The 18,145-nt window shown below is 36.0% G+C and overlaps 1 protein-coding gene across 1 annotated transcript in view; it reads right to left on the bottom strand.

The window, feature by feature from the left end:
• Positions 1-5,502: 5,502 nt before the first annotated feature.
• The window catches only part of LOC110103010 (FCS-Like Zinc finger 5), a 16,102-nt gene continuing 3,459 nt past the window's right edge, over positions 5,503-18,145 (bottom strand). The window contains exon 2 of the mRNA XM_020831557.2: positions 5,503-5,796. Coding sequence (XP_020687216.1) covers positions 5,655-5,796 — 142 coding nt within the window. The 3' untranslated portion in view covers positions 5,503-5,654. The remainder of the gene's footprint in view (positions 5,797-18,145) is intronic.

The following is an 18,145-nucleotide window of genomic DNA, read 5'->3' as shown; positions in this document are numbered from 1 at the left end:
ATTATGATTACTAAGAAAATCAAATAGCTCCAAATAATTCCCTCGATTCTCTGATCCGGAAGACTCATCATGACCACGGAATGATAACCCTTGGCGCAATAGAAATCGTACACAATCTACTGCAGCAGTCAACATAACCCTATAATCTTTTCTATTTCTCTCATCTTTGCTTAACCATAGAATAGGAAGACTTTGTTCTTTTGTCTTCATCAGATCTTCACATTTGTGTCTAGCCTTATTATGGGCACTATTATGATCTCCAACGTGACTTAGCAGTTTTTCTTTCTTCTTCCAATTTCTGAACCCTTCGCCAATAAATGAGTCTCCCCCACCTTGCCCTGTAATAATTTTATCTGGAGGTTTGAACAAGTAGCAATACAAACAAAAAGCAGCATCTTTCTGCACGCTGTATTCTAACCAATCAGGATATTCCTCAAACCATTTTGGATTAAATCTACGTGCAAGATTGCCAAATATTGTTTGGGGGAATTGATGATTTTTTGGTTGATGGGCTCCCTTCAACAGATATGCTCTCCGAATTTTATCTCTTTCATTTACATCATAACACCAAATTGAAGGTCGAATTCCAGGATCAGCTGGGAGACTATTAATATCAGTCTCCAGAGGTTCTTTCCTCTTTAAATAACGTTCCATTTGAATCAAAAAAGGATTTGATATATCCTGTGAAAAAAATTATTTTTTTAACGTGGTCTCTTAAGCTATCTAATATGAAGAGTTAAATAATATGTAACTATGTAAGGAATCAATCCAAAAATAATAAATCAATCCATAACAACATATATGCAAAAATTAGGAAAAAAATTAATATTGTATCATCAAATCATAATAATCTTATGAAATTCTTTTAAACTGTATGTCTTTTGATCGGCTAAAAATTTCAAACCAATTGAGGGATCTTCGATCGAGATTGAGAATTCTCCCCCCCCCCTTCCCCAAAAATAAAAAAACTTTGGTGTCCTATATTTTACTTTGTACTAAAACACCTCAGAGAAATCTAAACATACCAAACAAAGCTTTGAAGACAATGAAAAAAAAAATTGAATGATACCTGCATGCCAGATAATTTGTATACAAATTCCTTTTTTTCTCTCCAAATTCAAAATTAATATTTTTTTTTTATCAAAAACTAACTATAAGAAGATACCTGCATGCTAGAGCTTCTAACCAAAAAATTCATCAGGAAGACTTTGTTCTACAAGAAGATGACCTACCTCAAGTTTTTTTTGTTTAAAATCACGAATTTGTGCCTTATTTATCACGATTCTTAAAAAAAAGAAAAATAAAAAACTATTTTAAAAGGAGAGAAACCCACAGCAATCTCCATTTTTTGTTTAAAATCAGGACTTCGGGAACGACGGGAAGTCTACCAGTTCTTTTAATCTTCTCTGTTTTTGTTCATGGAGCCGGCTTCTTTGTGTCCAACAGGAAAAGCAGAAAAAAAAACGAAAAAAAAATGCAAGCCAAAACTCAACTAATTCTTTTTCAGGAAAAGATAAACAGGAAAGCCAAAATAGCATTTTAGTGGCATGATCATTTAGCTGATTCTCTTACCCCCTCTGAAATTTGAGAGAAGAAAAAAAAATCTGAATAAAATTCAGGAACAAGAAGAAAGACTCACACAGTAACGATTCCTTGGAGGGGAGCTCCGATCCCACGACCACGAGAGCTGCGAGCCTGCGAATCCTTTTGCCGGCTGCGGGCTGCCGCCTTGCCGCGTGAAGAAGAGGAAGGAATGAAGAAGATTGTGGCCTGCCGAGTGTCGTCTGCTCGCGATTCACAAAGTGACGAAGAGGGCCAAGAGGCTGCGGGATGTTAGGGAAAAAAAGGGGCAAAACTATTTTTTCAGGGGGGGCAAATTACTAAAATGCCCATGCATGTAATTAATTTTTTTTTTTTAAGGGGGGGCAATTGCCCCCCCTGAACTAAACGTGCTTCCGCCAGTGGTGACAAGGGTTGAACGATTGTCGTTCAATGATTATGATTTGCAGACTCTAGTTGGAGGAGTGTGGTTGGGCGATGATGGTTTGAAGATAATCATTGGTAGTGACAGTATGAGACCTCCAGGATCATAGTACTATTCAAATCGATATGACCCGATTAAAAGTCAGGTAACATATTGAATTTTTGTATTTGAACTCTCTTGCATATAACTGAGAATGATTTGTGCACATGAAAAAGGTCTGAATATGTCTGGAGTGAGTTACAAGGGTTTGAATGCATGTTTGTGAAATCTAAAAATTTCCCCCAGAGCTCTCGACACTATGTTTTCTAGTGCCTCAGCACTGTAGTCTTGAGAATTTTTAAAATGAACTAACACCCCGACATTGGAGTGGTGCACTGGCGTTAGACCAATTTCTACACTTAAGAATTTCCAAATCCACTATTCCACCTAATCCGTCCCATTTGAGTAACTGCCTAGTGAGTGAGAGAGAGAGGATTTTTTAGTGAGAGAAACTTTGTTTTGGAATGCTTCAGGTCATTTTTAGCCGTCAGCCTAGTTGAGAAAGTTATTCGGGTAAATGTAGGTTTAGTTTCACCTATCTTAGTTTTAAATAATTTAGGGATTTTTTATTTTTCGGTCAAATTTACAATTTGATTTTATAAAAATGCAGTTTTATCAAATTCTAGTAACTTTTATCCGTGTAACTTTTGATATATTATCGGTACGACTATTCTCGATGTTTTTAATATTTATTTAAGATTTTTCACTAAGCGATTTTGAAAAAGCAAGCATTTTTATCAATTCAAAATTTTATTTTGTCATTTAAAAATAGTTCTTCAGTACAGTTAAAGGTTTAGAACATTATACACAATTTCTAATAATGTGATAGAATCCTAAAAAGAGTTAGTTTTGGAAAAGTGTTGAATACTATGTGAGGAATTATTTGACATCCGTTTGAGCTTTTTTTTTTAATTGTACAACAATATTGTGATTGCTTTAGTAGTATATAATGCATTTTATTTCAGTATCTATGATTGAAATATTTGAATTGGCGATGAAAAGTGATTTAGTTGGTGGCGAGAAGCGATTATATTGGTTGAGATAAGTAATTCTATCATATGTTATGTGTTAGAAACTCTGAAGCCTGGAGACTATTCTGATATTCCTTAATAAGTGATTCTGTTGGCAGAGAGAAGATATTCTGTTAATGACGAGAAGAGATTATGTTGTTTATTTGTATATATTGGAAATTGGGGCCTCAGAGCCATTATGATAATTCTTATGAAATATTTATTTATATTTCAATTAGTCTCAGTATATTTTAAGCAGTTATGTAAAAACATTTAGTATTAATATATGTTTTAATTTCAACATATGTATAGTACTTCAGTTATCTTAATATTTTCAACTCTTTTGGTTGGAGTTATTGATTCATGTTTTAGGCTATGATAACCTACTGAATTGTGTTAGCTTATTTCTACTTCTTCTTTCATTTTTAGGGCCATAGAAAGGGTAAGAAGCGAGTTGAATAGTTGTGATAACAAACTTTGATCAGTGTTATATGTATGCCTTTTTAGCTAGTTTCTTTTTTTTTTTTTTTTTTTTTTTTTTTTTTTTTTTTTTGCAGACTTGGTTTTTTTGTTATACTTGATGTTGCCAAGTGCTATTGTAGATAGATCTCAGATTGTCTATGTACTTTTTTATAATACAATTAAAAATTATTTTTGAGATTCAGTACTCTTCTATTTATATAATATTTAGTAGTTTCTATGTGTTGTATAAATTGAAAGATTAGTTTTTCTCAACACTTCTCCAATTGGATATTGGGGCCAAACTTCTGATTCTTGCCACGATCGGATATGTTATGACTTGTGTGGGATCGAGTCATAACGGATCTTGTCGTGACAGATAGTCTGACAATTATGGCAGGGTGGTGGCAGCCTGACGATGGAGTTCTAATCAATTTCAAGTTAAAGTCCAAGCTCCAACCCTTAGTTCTCCTTCAAATGAAGAATGATGTCTATTTATAATTTTCTTAAAGTGATGATAAATTTAGCTAAATTCTCCAAAACATGTCATCGGATGACCCATATATTAATTCTCCACATTGTTAGATTATTTATTTAGTCTATAAGTGCCTTAATAATATGAAAATTAAGTGATTTTGGGCTCGTTGAGTTTATCTCATCAAGACTCTCGATTTGATTACGAATATGGAAGATTTGAAAATCATCTCATTATCACAACGATGTCCTGAAAGTTGTTAATTGCGCTTCAAGTACTTGGTTTTGGCTCATTTTGATGATCACTTTTGATGTCAATATGTTATTATCAAGGAGACACTACAAATTTGTTGAAATTGAAGTTAGATGGATCAATGTCTAACTCCGAAAGCTCTCAATTGCGATATGCATCGAGATCTATGATAGATTAAGTGAATTTTCTAATGGTGTCCATAGATAATTAATTTTGATATTATCACTCATATTGAGGGTAATTTAAATAGCATTAATAGCTAGCCAAAGATGAGGTAATTTAAATAAACGTCAAATTGGATGTTGATTACCTCTATTTTAATGATTTAAAAAAGAAAACAATACATTTGAATCATCGTTAATTATTTTAAATAATATCACAAATTTAAGTAAAATAATATTAAACCAAACACGTTATATTATATAGGTAAAATTGATATATAAATAATATTACTATTTGGATAACCCATTAGTTCAAGATGACAAATGAACCTACTTTTGACCTAAAATGATATTTTAATATATATTTTAAATTTTTTTACTTATAGGTATAATCCTCTTATTTATTATCAAATATATTAAACTTTCTATTTAATAAATTATATAAAAAAGTTTTAACTAAAATAGGTTAACAATTTGAATTCCAAGTCATTCGGGTTGCAAATGGGTCGAATTTTGTTTGGACTTTTGACCCATTTATTAAACGGGTTAAATTTGAATTGATTGGATTTTGGTTGGGTCAATTTTAGGTTCAACCCGAATCTAACCCATCAACCCTTTTTGACCCAGAGAAAAAATAGCTTAAAATAAATCAGTTTATTGTCTGAATTGAGCATAAATAGTAACAAATTAGCTAGCTTATTAACTAGCCTCATCAAGAGCTTGAAAAATTGCGTAATAACAGAGCTAATGGTAGCAGAGCCGTAAATTACATTAAATATTAAGGTTTTGTTTGTAACATATTTCTTCCTACTTTACTTTTCAAGCTGTAACCACAATTTTTATTAGGTCATTATTTTTCGTTGTTTTAAAAAAAAATTGTAATGAAAAATAGCTTTCTACAATAGCTTTAAAATTTTACTTTTTCTACAATAATTTTATAAAATAGTAAAAAACTTTCTTTTTTATTACTTTGTAAAATTATTTTTAGTATAAAAACTTTTTAAAAACAGGAAAAAAAAACAGTGGTCTAAAACTGTCCTAAACCATATAAGAATCAAAGCACAATTGTTTTCCTTTTAACTCATGGAATAAACAGTCATTTAGTTTGAAACCATTCATGCAAAAGGTGAATTTTAGCATGAAGAATTAAGGATACAGAGCCCATGAATGTAACTTGTTTCACCATGCAAAAGGTCGACGCCGTAGATATTGTCGCCTCTATAGGAGGGATGGTTCAAGGGCTTTTCATAGAGAAGACATATGGAAGTGTTGTTCTAAGCAGAAGATATAGAGGCCTTAATGGGCGGGAGAAGGTTGCCTTTCTGCATGGATGACAAGAAAGGCTTCTTCTTCTTCTTCCTCGTATCTTCAGAGATCAGCTTATCTCTGCACCTTTTGCTGCAGAACGCAACTTCCCTGCAGAAGTAGAGAGCAGCCATGAAAAACTGAGAATGTCACGATCCGGCCCGATTAGCTCGTAGATACGAGGCGGGAACGAGATCGGACGCGAAATTTATTTCTCATCAACAATTCCATTCAATTTCAGCTAATCAAAATAAATAAAGCACCTCTACAACATTATCATAACACAAGTCTATCAAAATGTACAAGATGGTCATATAAAATATTTTCTACACAATTTCTGCATGCCATCCAAAATAACAAAAATAACTACAACATCTACCACTACTAAAGACAGTAAAGGAACCTGTCACCCGGTAAGCGTCGTCTGTAAGTAAACCTCGGGTGATCAGCCATCACCTAAGAGTCGGGTCTCCTAAAAATTTCCTAAAACTAAGGAATGAGCTACGCTCAGCAAGAAAGTTCTAATCCTAAACATGCTCAGTTGACATAAAAATATTGATTTACATGCTTTAAGAAGAAAGGGGAACATGTGTTTAATGTCTCGATTATGTCCTCATGAAAGGTATGTAAATGTCATATGCATATGTCATAGCTATATCTAATGCATCTTTTTTTTTTTTTTACTTATTTAACATATTCAACCGTCCCGGAGTACCGTCTTGTACTGATCAGGTACACATCTTTTGGCCATTTATTTTCCTCAATTGCCCCAAGGGCCATATGTGCCTTTGGCACCGTCTTTGGTACTCCGTATTCAATCATGCACAATCAATTCGATATTTGTTTAACATGACCATATATTCTTTCCTTCCTTACAAATGTTTGACATAAAGCTTTACACATGAATTTGAAGCATGAAAGAAACAAAATAAATATTCTATTTCTATAAAAGACTTTACAATACAACATGATATAAACATGAAATAGCAATTGAACATGTAAGGAAAAGAATTCCTACCTCCACAACCTTCTTCTCCGCTTTCGCTTTCTTTATTCTTTTTCTACTACTTTGGCTCACCCGGACCGGATGCCCCCCTCCATCGCCTCCTGTATCAAAATTCCACTCAAATTTTCATCTCTTTCTCCCCCTCCCCCACAAATAGAATCATGATCAAAATTTCCCTTAAATAGAATCATGGATTGTCACGCATATCTCAATGAGTTTAGAGTTTCTTCCATCACTGATAAAAAAGTAAAGTTCAATAGTTCAATTGTTTCTTGCAATCGAGGGCTTTTTCTTTTTTTGGCGATTCTTGTGATAAATAGCTACAAAACCATCAAATTTTCTAAGTACAAAAAACCTGACCATGAATTCTAACCTAGTTACTTAATGTTCTTGAAATGTCTGTTGCCTCAAATATTATGCTTTTTGATTCTGCCAAAAAAGATGTAAGATTTTCTTTGTTTCACATATCTTTAGGAAAGTAATATCTCAAGCGTCTACACTCAATTCTAAAATAATTTTCCCTCCATAAAATGATATGAAAATTCAAGAGAATAATAGCACACTAAGAATAAAATAGGACTGGTTACTTCAATATTGTCCCTTCAATATTATCTAATTATCTAGAAAAAGTAGAAAAAAGTTGATGACGCCAAATTTATCTCTGGCTTGCATCCTATTATGTATGGTGTAAACTTTTAATTGATGGCAAACTGTATAGTCCCTAACATTAGAATTGCTCTCTCTCTCTCTCTCTCTCACGTGCACTTTTTTGCACTGTTTGTATTACAAAATTATCTAATGCCTCATCTCACACACTTGCCCAATCAACCTTGATTGTTAGTTTGAGGGGTGGTAGGCCATCATAGTGGTGGCTTTATAAATATTTATGGTTATGGCCAGAATATCTTTCTTATTGGCCTCATTGTGATCACACACACCATCCTCCTGAACATTTCTAGGAGAACTTTGACTATCCAAGCACAACTTTTCTTATTGGCTTCTTTGTGCTTTAGTTCAACTGCACACATTCTCTCTCTCTCTCTCTCTCTCTCTCTCTCTCTCTCTCTCTCTCTCAAGACAACTATGATTGACCGCTTCAACATTCTCAATCATTTATTTTAGCGCCTCATGATGTCATTTCCTCTGGATCTATTGGAACTATCTCTATTGTTACACATGGGTTTTACATACAAAAATTTCATCACACATGTCAGGTAATGTTATGTGTGGAATTTGATTGTGTTGATCAATAGTATTGTTTTATTGCCTTGGACCTCAAGTTTATTGTGCTCGTTAGGGGGTACGGGTTTACCCGCTGATTGGGTTCAGGTGCAGGGTACTTATGCGCCCCGACGCTATTTTCCTGAGTACCACAACACTGTTTTCTTGAGCACCTCAATACTGAACAACAGAGAGCAAAGCGCCGCAGTGGTATACATACGACATTGCAGCGGATCAAGACAGAGGTTCAAGCGCGGTAGTGCTCCAAACTAATGCCATAGCAATGTGAGACGGACTAGACTGTTTTCTTTCTCTCTTTTTTTTTTGAAGTGTTGCGTCCCTTGGGGTTATTTTACTTGACTTTTTCTTGTATTTTGGTAGGTTAGACATTGAGAACAGTGCATGTAAGAAGAGAAGCAAGGAGATAGTGAGAGAGAAGATAGATCTGTACTTATTTAATTTCTCCCAATTTTTATAGTAAATTCCTTGGTGTGGAGTGGTTCCATGGTTTTTCCCCTATTTTAGGTTTTTCCACTTTTAATCCTAGTGACATTTATTTTTCAGCTGCTTTTACTTTCTTGCTTGTTTCGTCATTATGGTGTTTGCTCCTCATCTTCAATAGGTAACCACTAATTATTTTCATCTCTCTACATGACCTCCCTACCATATGTCATTCTGATATGAAACACTTGAGTTCGCAAGTATTCCTAACCCAAACCAGTAAAATTACAGCAGCCAACTGCTGTCCACAGCAGCAAAACAGCAGAAAAACAGGGAAAACGCAGCAGGAAATTTGGAAATGAGGAGAAAAATACAAGATTTCGCTTGTATTTCACTAGAAATAAAAAAAAAATAGAAAAGATACAATTGATCCTCAATTCGAGAGGAGGATCGATCTCTCCCAAATCTCTGGCAATGCCAAGAGCCCAAAGAAAACCTAAATCTACAAGATCTCAAATTTCAGCCAAATTCAAGATACTCAAACCCTATAAAAAATAACTCTTTAATGCATACAAATCAAAAGGAATTCCCTAAACAGTCCCTACATTCAAATTTCCCTCTTAACTCCCCAACATTTCTTTCCTATTTGGCTCCCGCACGCCGTGCGGCTCGCTCGGCATCCCAGCGGGCGGAAGTTTCTTCCGCCCTGTTCGTGCCTGAGCCGGTCCTGCCTGGACCGGCTGGACCGGTCCAGTGGACCGGTCTAACACATTCCTGATATATCACATGTGAAAATGCATTATGATTATTCAAAAACTCTCTTTTAGATTATTTACATGTCCTACAATTTATTATAAACTTATTATCTATTTGTTGTCTTAAAGATCTATAATTATTTTATAATATTTTATCCTTCTTATTGCGTCTTCAAAATCACAACTCAAAGAAGATAATCGACATAGCTGATGAAATAGATGTAGGTGATGAAGCTAGTGGAGTTCACTGCTTAACAACAGACCTTCCGTCTCTCTTCTCCACTTCTTTTCATTGGTATTACTGGTTGGGTCTTCTTCCTAATAGACTTTGACAAATTATCTTTGTTCTTTGTCTCTACCTATGTTTGGTTGTCATGCATATGAGTTAAGTAAACATCACTTTGTGCCTTTTCCTTCATTTACCACCAGTCCATGATATCTTCCTTTTTTGTTAGTTCACTCGGGACATTTGGGGTCTTAAACATAACAATTCCCTAGGATTTCATAACTTGTCATATTTATTAATGATTGTTCATAAGTTACCAAAGTTTATTTGCTCAAATATCAGAACGAGGTTCTTCATATAATTAAAAATTTTTATCAAGAAATAAAAGTTCAATTTTCACCTTAATTAAAACTCTACTCACTAATAGTTCTTTTAAATTTATGCAATCTCAATTTCACACCTTGTGCTCCACCGGTGGTATTATTTCTCAAATTTCCTCTTCCCTACAAATCTCAACATAATGGTATTATTAAACAGAAAAATGACCATCTTCTTGATATTGCAAGGATATTGTTGTTTCATATGTGTCTTAATAGCTATACTATCTCGCTGACTACGATCAACCGCCGAATACAGTCCACTCCGATTACCATCGCTCGCTGACTATGGTCCTTCCAACCACCCATGCTTGCTGACTACGATCCACTCTGACCACTATATATCACCCATCGACTACGGTCCACTCCGACCACCGTCTTCCGCCGACTACGATCCACTTTGACCAACGTCGCCCGCCGACTACGTTCCACTCTGATCACTATCACCCGCCGACTATGGTCTACTCCAACCACCGTCGCTCGCAGACTACGATCCACTCTAATCACTGTTGCCCGCTAACTAAAGTCCCTCTGATCATTGTTACTGGACGATTACAATCCCTCCGACTACAATCACATCCTCCCCCCAATCAGCATCCCCCCCCCCCCCCCCACACTAACGTCCACTCCAACCATCGTCCGACCACCAACTAGATCCACTCCGACCGCCATCGCCCGCCACTACGGTCCACTTCGACTACCGTCGACCACCGACTACGGTCCAATCATGACCACCGTCACCCGCGACTACGGCACTCCTAAACCATCTCGCTAAGCTCACTCAATCTCCCGACCACGTCTGCCTGTCGACTACCGTCCCCATGAATACGGCATTTCGACTACCGTCGTCCCACCGAAAACGTCCGTCCAACATCGTTGCCAAACCGACGTACGGTCCTTCTGACCATTGCGCCCACCGACAAACGTTCTCTCCCAACCACCAATTGCCCGCGGCTACAATCTTCCAAAACCACCGTCTCTCGCCAACTACTAGTCCTCCAACCACCGTCGCCCGCCAATTACGGTCCTCCGACCATCCCACTACAGTAAAAAACACTGAAAACCAATTTTTTTCCGGCGGTAGTGTAGCATTTAGCTGGCGATTTTTAACTTAACCGCGGTCTCACGGTGGTTTGTATAACCGCCGGTAAAAACGGCGTAGAAACCATGTCCGACGGCTACCGGCAGTTATTTTTTGCGGCGGTTTGCCGGCGGCCAATACCGCCGTGACCACCGGAATTTTAACCGTCGGTCTTTGGCGGTTTAGGCCGCGTTTTGTAACCGCCGGAAAACCGTCGGTCAATTACCGGCGGTTTTCCGGCGGTTAAACCTGGCGTCTCTGGTTCATTAGAACGCCGACGGCGCCCGTTAGCCCCGCCGTAAGGTACCCGGGCAGGACGGCGGTTATCCGTCGTATTCCGACGTTTAAACCGTCGGGCGTCCATCGTATATACCGCCGCGCCGTCGTAAGCTGGTCGCGGTTACCGGCGGCTTTCTCTGTCCGTCCGGTACGTGTTTCCGCGGCTAAACGCCGTTAGCCAGCCGAAACCTGTAGACTTTTCAGCATCCCATATTTCCGATTCACCAAAGTCTAAACCTGCAGAAAAAAGCATATCATATGTTGGCACCAGCCGACTATAATCATCACAATCAAGAAAAATACAAACAAATAAAAAATCATCACAACATTACAAATCTACAAATACAAGATAGTTCATGAATAAGCTACAATCACCAGTTCAGGCATTCACAAGTTCATAAAGAAAAAAACTCCACCTAGGGAGCCCTGACCGCATTTATCCACCTAACCGATTGATCCCTACTTAGACTCCGCAGGACAACCTTTTGCTGCTTTCTAAAACAACGTCTCCAGTACAAAAAATTCCTTCAATTGAATTCCTACAGCCTAGTTCAGCTTCTTTGCTTGAATATAATCAACCGAAAGTAGGAAATACTTGTCAAATAACCAATGTATTTGAACACAAGTAAGCTCCTCACTCATTAATGATTTAATATAACGCATTATTAACTACCCTATATTGCCCCTATTTCCTGAGAATATGTAAGAATATTTCTCTAAATAGATAAATATCATATATAAGATCCTCCTTATTCTCATTATATTATCTCCATAAGAACCTCTCTAACAAAATGTATGACTCCATTGCATCACAAACCAAGCATTAATCCAAATTGATTTCTGGAAAGAAACATTCATATCAACACCTAAACCTAGCACCATAACTCTCTCCCACATTTAAAGTATAAACATTAACTAACAGAAATTAATCAAATAAATCAAGAAGAAACCATAAAAAAATAACCTTAAAAGAGAAATCGTTTTGGGTCGGAACGGTCGGCGATGCGCGGAGTAACTGTCGCGCGTCGGACCAGGGGACGCGCGGCGGTCGACTGGGGTCGGCGGCGGTCGGAATGGGGTTGGCGGTCGTGAGTCCTTCGTGCGGAGCCTGATCGGAACGAGCGGGAGAGACGATAGAGCGACGATCCCGAGAGAGTAAGGAAAGAGTGAAAAGTAAAATGAAGCGGGGCGAGGGGCTCGTATTAAGGGCTTGTACCGGCGGTTTTCCGCGTCTAGACCGCCGGAAAAAAAATCACTTATCACCGGCGGTTAGACCGCGGATAACCGCCAGGTAATGTTGATATCGGCGGTTTACCGGCGGTTTAGTAAACGTCGTAATACCGACGTTATCGTAGCTACCGCCGTTGAACCGTCAATCGTCCGACGCTTTAACGCCGGCGAGCGTCGGAAACCGACGGTCTAAAACGCCGTGAAAACCGTCGGTATTTGCCATTTTCGCTGTAGTGTCGCTCCCATCACTAACTGTTCCTTCCGACCACCGTCATTCGTTCGATGTGGTCAAAAGTTCGCCGACACGTCCTTTGATCACATGCTCGTGACTAGATCCTTCTGACCCCACCATCGCTTGCTGCTATGGCCCAACTACCAAACAAATATATATACCAATACTCCTTAAGAACAAACTATCAATGCTAAGTTCCTCTATAGCAATTGTATTAACTACATTGAACAAACACCCTCCCTCAGGAAGGATAATTATTTATAAAAACCACAAACACAAGTAAATTTATCAAACTGTCTGCATGCCCCATTGTCTTTCTCTTTTCTATTATTTTCACTAAAAAATCTTGATTTGCTTTATGATGCTACTAACCCTCCTCTTATCTGTCTGGTGGCTGGATTTTTGTATAAGACTAGGATGCTAAAGAGGCAATAAAAAAAATTCAGTATGAATTTTGGTAATATCTATTGAAATTGCCTTAAGAAGAGCAACTTGTTGAAGATGTTGGCTAGTTGTTCATAGAGAAACAATGGGACCTATGTTGAACAATTTGCGACACAAATGAAATATAACATATTAGCTCAACTGCTTGAATACAATATGAGTTAAATGTCTTAATAGAAGAGCATTACACACTAATTAAATGTGAGTAAGCAAAAAAAAATTTTTTTTTTTTGAAACAATAAAAGTTGGCACAATAAATTATCATAGTTTTAAAGGAGCAGTTAACACATACTATAAAATGGTGAGTAAGCAAAATATATATAATAATATACCACATGTTTATAAGGTATATCACATTCAGCTTAAGCATGGGAAAGAACACCCACATTATATTCTGACATGCCGAAACTAAGGGGCAAGAAAGAAATAAATTAGTGATAGATTTTCAGTCAACAGGGTCACAGCCAATAAATATCGAAAGTGAGCAACACGTATCTGTAGAGATATCAAGTCCAACATATAGGTTATCAAACATATAACAAAGAATGCGAATACTAACAACATGACCATATAATCAATGTGCTGCAAGAGTACTAGATAGCACTACTATACTAATGTAGGACTAGTGAGGATAATACCAAACCTATACCAAAGAAATAGGATCTTATACAGGTATTCTGCAATAGAGTGAGAATGACTATGAGGTCTAGAGAAATGGAAGACAAGTTTTACTCGGTGATCTCTAGTATGATTAAGAAAGATATAGAAAGCATACTTTGGCTTTGAGAGGGTAATAACTACTAGAATATGAGAGATATTTTAAGATCAATAAGAAGCAAATGTAAATTAAGATCTTTTATTACAGAGAGTGTTAAAGTAATTGCCTTTTCAGCGTTGAAGATATATATCCTTATCAACTAACGGATTATCATAAACATCCACATAAATGACTAAGATAGTGTAAATATGCACGTGTGCTAAACAAAATAGTGGATCATGAGGTTGGAGAAGCAATGATAATTTTAATCAAATGTGATGGGACTTTACAAATCATGCTTAGAGCATACTCCAACCGAACGCCAAACATCGTAATGAACGTCCGTTCGGTCGTCTCCAGCCAAATGCCATATCTTCGCTATTTGCTTGCAAGGTGAATCAGAGCGACAGCCAATATTGAGTTGGCACTGTTCAACCTCTAGCGAATTTTTGCTCTCAACCGATTGATCGAAGAAACCGTGCGAAAATGAGAAGAATAGACGGTATACCTTCGTAGAAGCTGACGCAAAATGGAGTTCTGATTGAGATGAAGTCATGACAGTTTTGAGTTTCACAGTGCATATTTGGAGTGAAAAATGAGATTTCGATGCAGATGCATCTTAGCAGCATTAAAGGACATAAAAAGCTTGTCGTGTTGACAAAACATTTTTGAGGAACATCACAGACCAGGTAACTTTGCATATAGAACATACATTCGGGAGATCACCTTAGGAAAGGTATTCTTTGACACCATTAAAAAAAAAAGGCCAAATTGCAGAAGAGTAGAATAACAATGAAGTAATGCACACAAGTATTGGAAACTATGCCAACCGCTCAGAAGCCTCAAGAGAACCCAGTTCTGAGTAATTTTGACTAGCCAAAATCATTACCAAACAAAATGTCAACTTCCACGTAGGTAAATCAACAAAACCCTAAGTATGAACTTAAAGTAAGGCATCTAGTCCTCCTGTATAGCTTGTTGCCATAAAAGATATGCTTGAAAATAGGAGTCTATGAAAGATGGATAGTAGTGAGTAACAAGGATAATTTTCTTTAAAATAAGACGAAATAGTTACCTTTTGCAGATGTGTCAGACTTTCAAATAAGTAAGAAGGCCAGGAATTGAATATGGGATTTCTCCTGGAAGGTGTGGTTGGCTAGAATCATTAGAGAGTAATTCTCTATGTTAGGTGGTGTGTGTTAATATAGATATGTCTCTCAAAAGATGTGGAATGGAAGCATAGTGTGAAAAATGATGAAACGGTCCAAAGTAAGAGCAAGGAAGGAAACGTTACGGGCATTATGACGATACGTACAAAACGGAAAAATTCAAAGCATACTCAAAGTAAAATATCAGAAATATTACATATTAAAGATATCCAAAAAATGTATTTTCCCATCTTATTGCAATAGTAAAGATCAAAAAGTTCCCACAAAGACCAGGAATTCCGCATGTTTTCTCTTATACTAAAAAATAGTTTTTCAGAAATCGCAAGAAATTTTTGTTTACTATGAAGAGTTTTCTTCGAGCATACCTATACAATGAAAGGTATCAATGCCGGCGGGCAAATGCTTGCGCTTGCAGAAGCCGCAACAATTGAGGAAGGGTCGGGCATCGACGAATGGGCCGCATTCACCGATGATAGATCGTCGAGTGCTCTCTGTTTGACGTCTTTCTTTTCGGGGCGGTCGAATCTTTTCCGAGTTGATTCCATCGGACCTAAATGTCGGCGTGCTCGACGGCCGAAGAAATACGAGAACTCCGACAAGCTCGTCGTCCTCCTCATCGGACGTCAAAGTTTTACCTTCCTCAACCTCGAATTCGCTTGGTTCCGCGTTCCTCAAAAACGAAAATGTGTAAGGAATAGAAAGGTACGTAGAGCTTCGTTAAACAGGATTGACGGAAGCGGAAAAAGTGGGAACGGGTTAGATCTCAGCCCTGGTTTTCCACAAATACGTGCGACCTGATTAGAAAACAATACAGCTCCTTCTATTGAAAGCACCTTGAACTATTGAAAAGGTAAAAAAAATTTAAGATAAAAATTATATATATATATATATATATAATATATGATATATATATGTATTTTAACTAAACCCTTAAATTCTGTCGTCAAAGAGATTTCATAAGATTTGCCTTGGGCAGGAAGATCTTCAGGATATAATCAAAAAGTTGATAGATGAATATGTATGTTCGATTAAACTATTTCTTTACTGTTTCTTAAATCAAGTATTTTACATATACAAATTTAATTTTTAACAAAAAATACAGTTAAGAAAGACATACGAAAAGTAAGTCACAAAATCGAAGCTTTAGGCTTTGTTGGGGAAATGGGCTTTTCCACTGCTTCTTAGAGTGCTTTCTAGTATAAATAATTATTTCAAACTGAAAATTATTTTAAAAAGCAAATAAAATCATCCAAAATGAAACTTAGACTCGTTGAGATATTTTTTTATTTTTTTTAAAATAATTTTTGTACAAAAATTCTTGAATATAAAATTTTATTAAAAATTATTTAGAAAGCAACAAGAAAGTTTGTCTCAAAAAGTCTGATATATTTTATATATTATATAGAGTGCAAGATTAAAGCTTCGTGGACGGCTTCTCCTCTTCTTAAACAGCTTTTCATTACAAAAATTAAAAATTTCTGTACACAAAAGAAAGCTTTAAAAAGCAATAAGAAAGCCGTCCCAAACAAAAACAAATTAGACTAATCAGTATTACCCTAAGCTATGTACTATCAAGAATCCTTAGGTCCTAAGTTCATAGAGATTGTAAAGTAACTCCTGCCACATGGAGAAATATTGTTATGCAATTTTAAATGATCATATCATACCAAAAAAACTCATCAAATGGACACACTTTGCTTAATATAAAGAAATACCATATCCTACCAAAAGAACATTTTTAAAGGGAAACGTAATCAAGTCTAAATAATGTAAAATGAGGCATGCTCATAATTCTAAAGTTGATAGACATGAAAAAAGTGCTTTGTTTAACTTTTTCCCCAAATATGAAATCCTAGAAATATATAAATCCAAAGATAAATTTTTTTCTTGATGGCAGAATTAAGAAGGAGAATGATAGGTTTTTAAAAGATTATTAAAATAATTATGTATCTAAAAGTAATCCTCAAACTCTAAATATGCTTTAATCATAAAGCACACATTTAATAAAAATTCATAAATTACATTAAAGAAAATGAATCTCACAAGCCATAAATTAGTAGTCTTCAATTGGAGGGTTTAATAGGCGTGCATTTTAATAAATCATCTCTAGTGATAGACATGGGCATCGATTTCAAAAAATGGTAAACAATTCCACATGCATCTCCTATATTTTTCACAAACATTCTCTCCTCTTCTCTCTCTCTCTCTCTCTGTGTGAGATTAGACTTCTATTGCAGAAGTATTTTTTATAAATCTTTGTAGTACTAATTTCAACTCTGAGAAATTAAAAAATTCAACCCACTCTCTCATTAAGTCAAATTAATTTCACCACATTATTTTAGACTACATTTATGTAGCTCTTTACGTACTCACTCCAACCAAGCCATTCACATGAATACCCTCAATTAGATTGCTTGCATCTTAAAATTAAACCAATTATGGCTCCGTTGGACGTATTCTCCTGCTTCTTAAAGCAGCTTTTTGTACAAAAATAAAACTTTGTACTTAAAGCTGCTTTAAAGAAGAACTAAGAAAGCTGTCCCAAATGAAACTATATTAGGATGAAAAAAGATTAAAAAAAAAAATCAAAACCGAAAATTGGAGAATAAGCATAATTGAAACAAGACCAAGTTCATGTGATTGGGTAAGTTTCGTTATATCAATCAATGCATTAAATTAAATATTCACTATAGTCAAAAGAATAAAAATAAAAGAAGAATGCAAGGTTTCTCTTCAGCAAAGTAGCGATAAGAGTAGATGTCCTGGTTATCTAATATGTCTAAGAGGTAACAATCATTTATGTTCGTTTGCAATGGTTTTCTAGTTGCTTTTTAAAGAAGTTTTTTAGTACAAAATTTTAATTTTATAATTAAAACTGTTTAAAGAAATATAAAAAAAGTCACTCAGACGATGCCTAAGTAAAAGATGAGATTGAAGTAGATAATAGATTGCTATATTTTTTTTCTTCCTTTCTTGTTGGAAAAGTTAAAATAGATGTTAAACCGTTAGATTAGAAGTTTCTCCGTTGAATATTGAAAAACAGCACCACCTTTTTCTTAATTGAAAATAGAAGTTCCTATAATCCCTAAAAACCCCTATTCTCATTTCAGTGGTAGCTCCTATTCCGCCGCTTTTTTTTCTCTTATTTGTATGTGTTGTGAGAGATTAACCTCATCTTCTAAGTCCTATTTATATTGTGAAGAAAGTTTGAGATTTTTTTATTAACTTTAAAGGAAGACTAA

This window comes from Dendrobium catenatum, unplaced genomic scaffold (genome assembly GCF_001605985.2).
Source record: "Dendrobium catenatum unplaced genomic scaffold, ASM160598v2 fragScaff_scaffold_486, whole genome shotgun sequence".
In the NCBI taxonomy this organism is placed as follows: domain Eukaryota; kingdom Viridiplantae; phylum Streptophyta; class Magnoliopsida; order Asparagales; family Orchidaceae; genus Dendrobium; species Dendrobium catenatum.
This window is presented reverse-complemented; position numbering and strand designations above follow the sequence as displayed.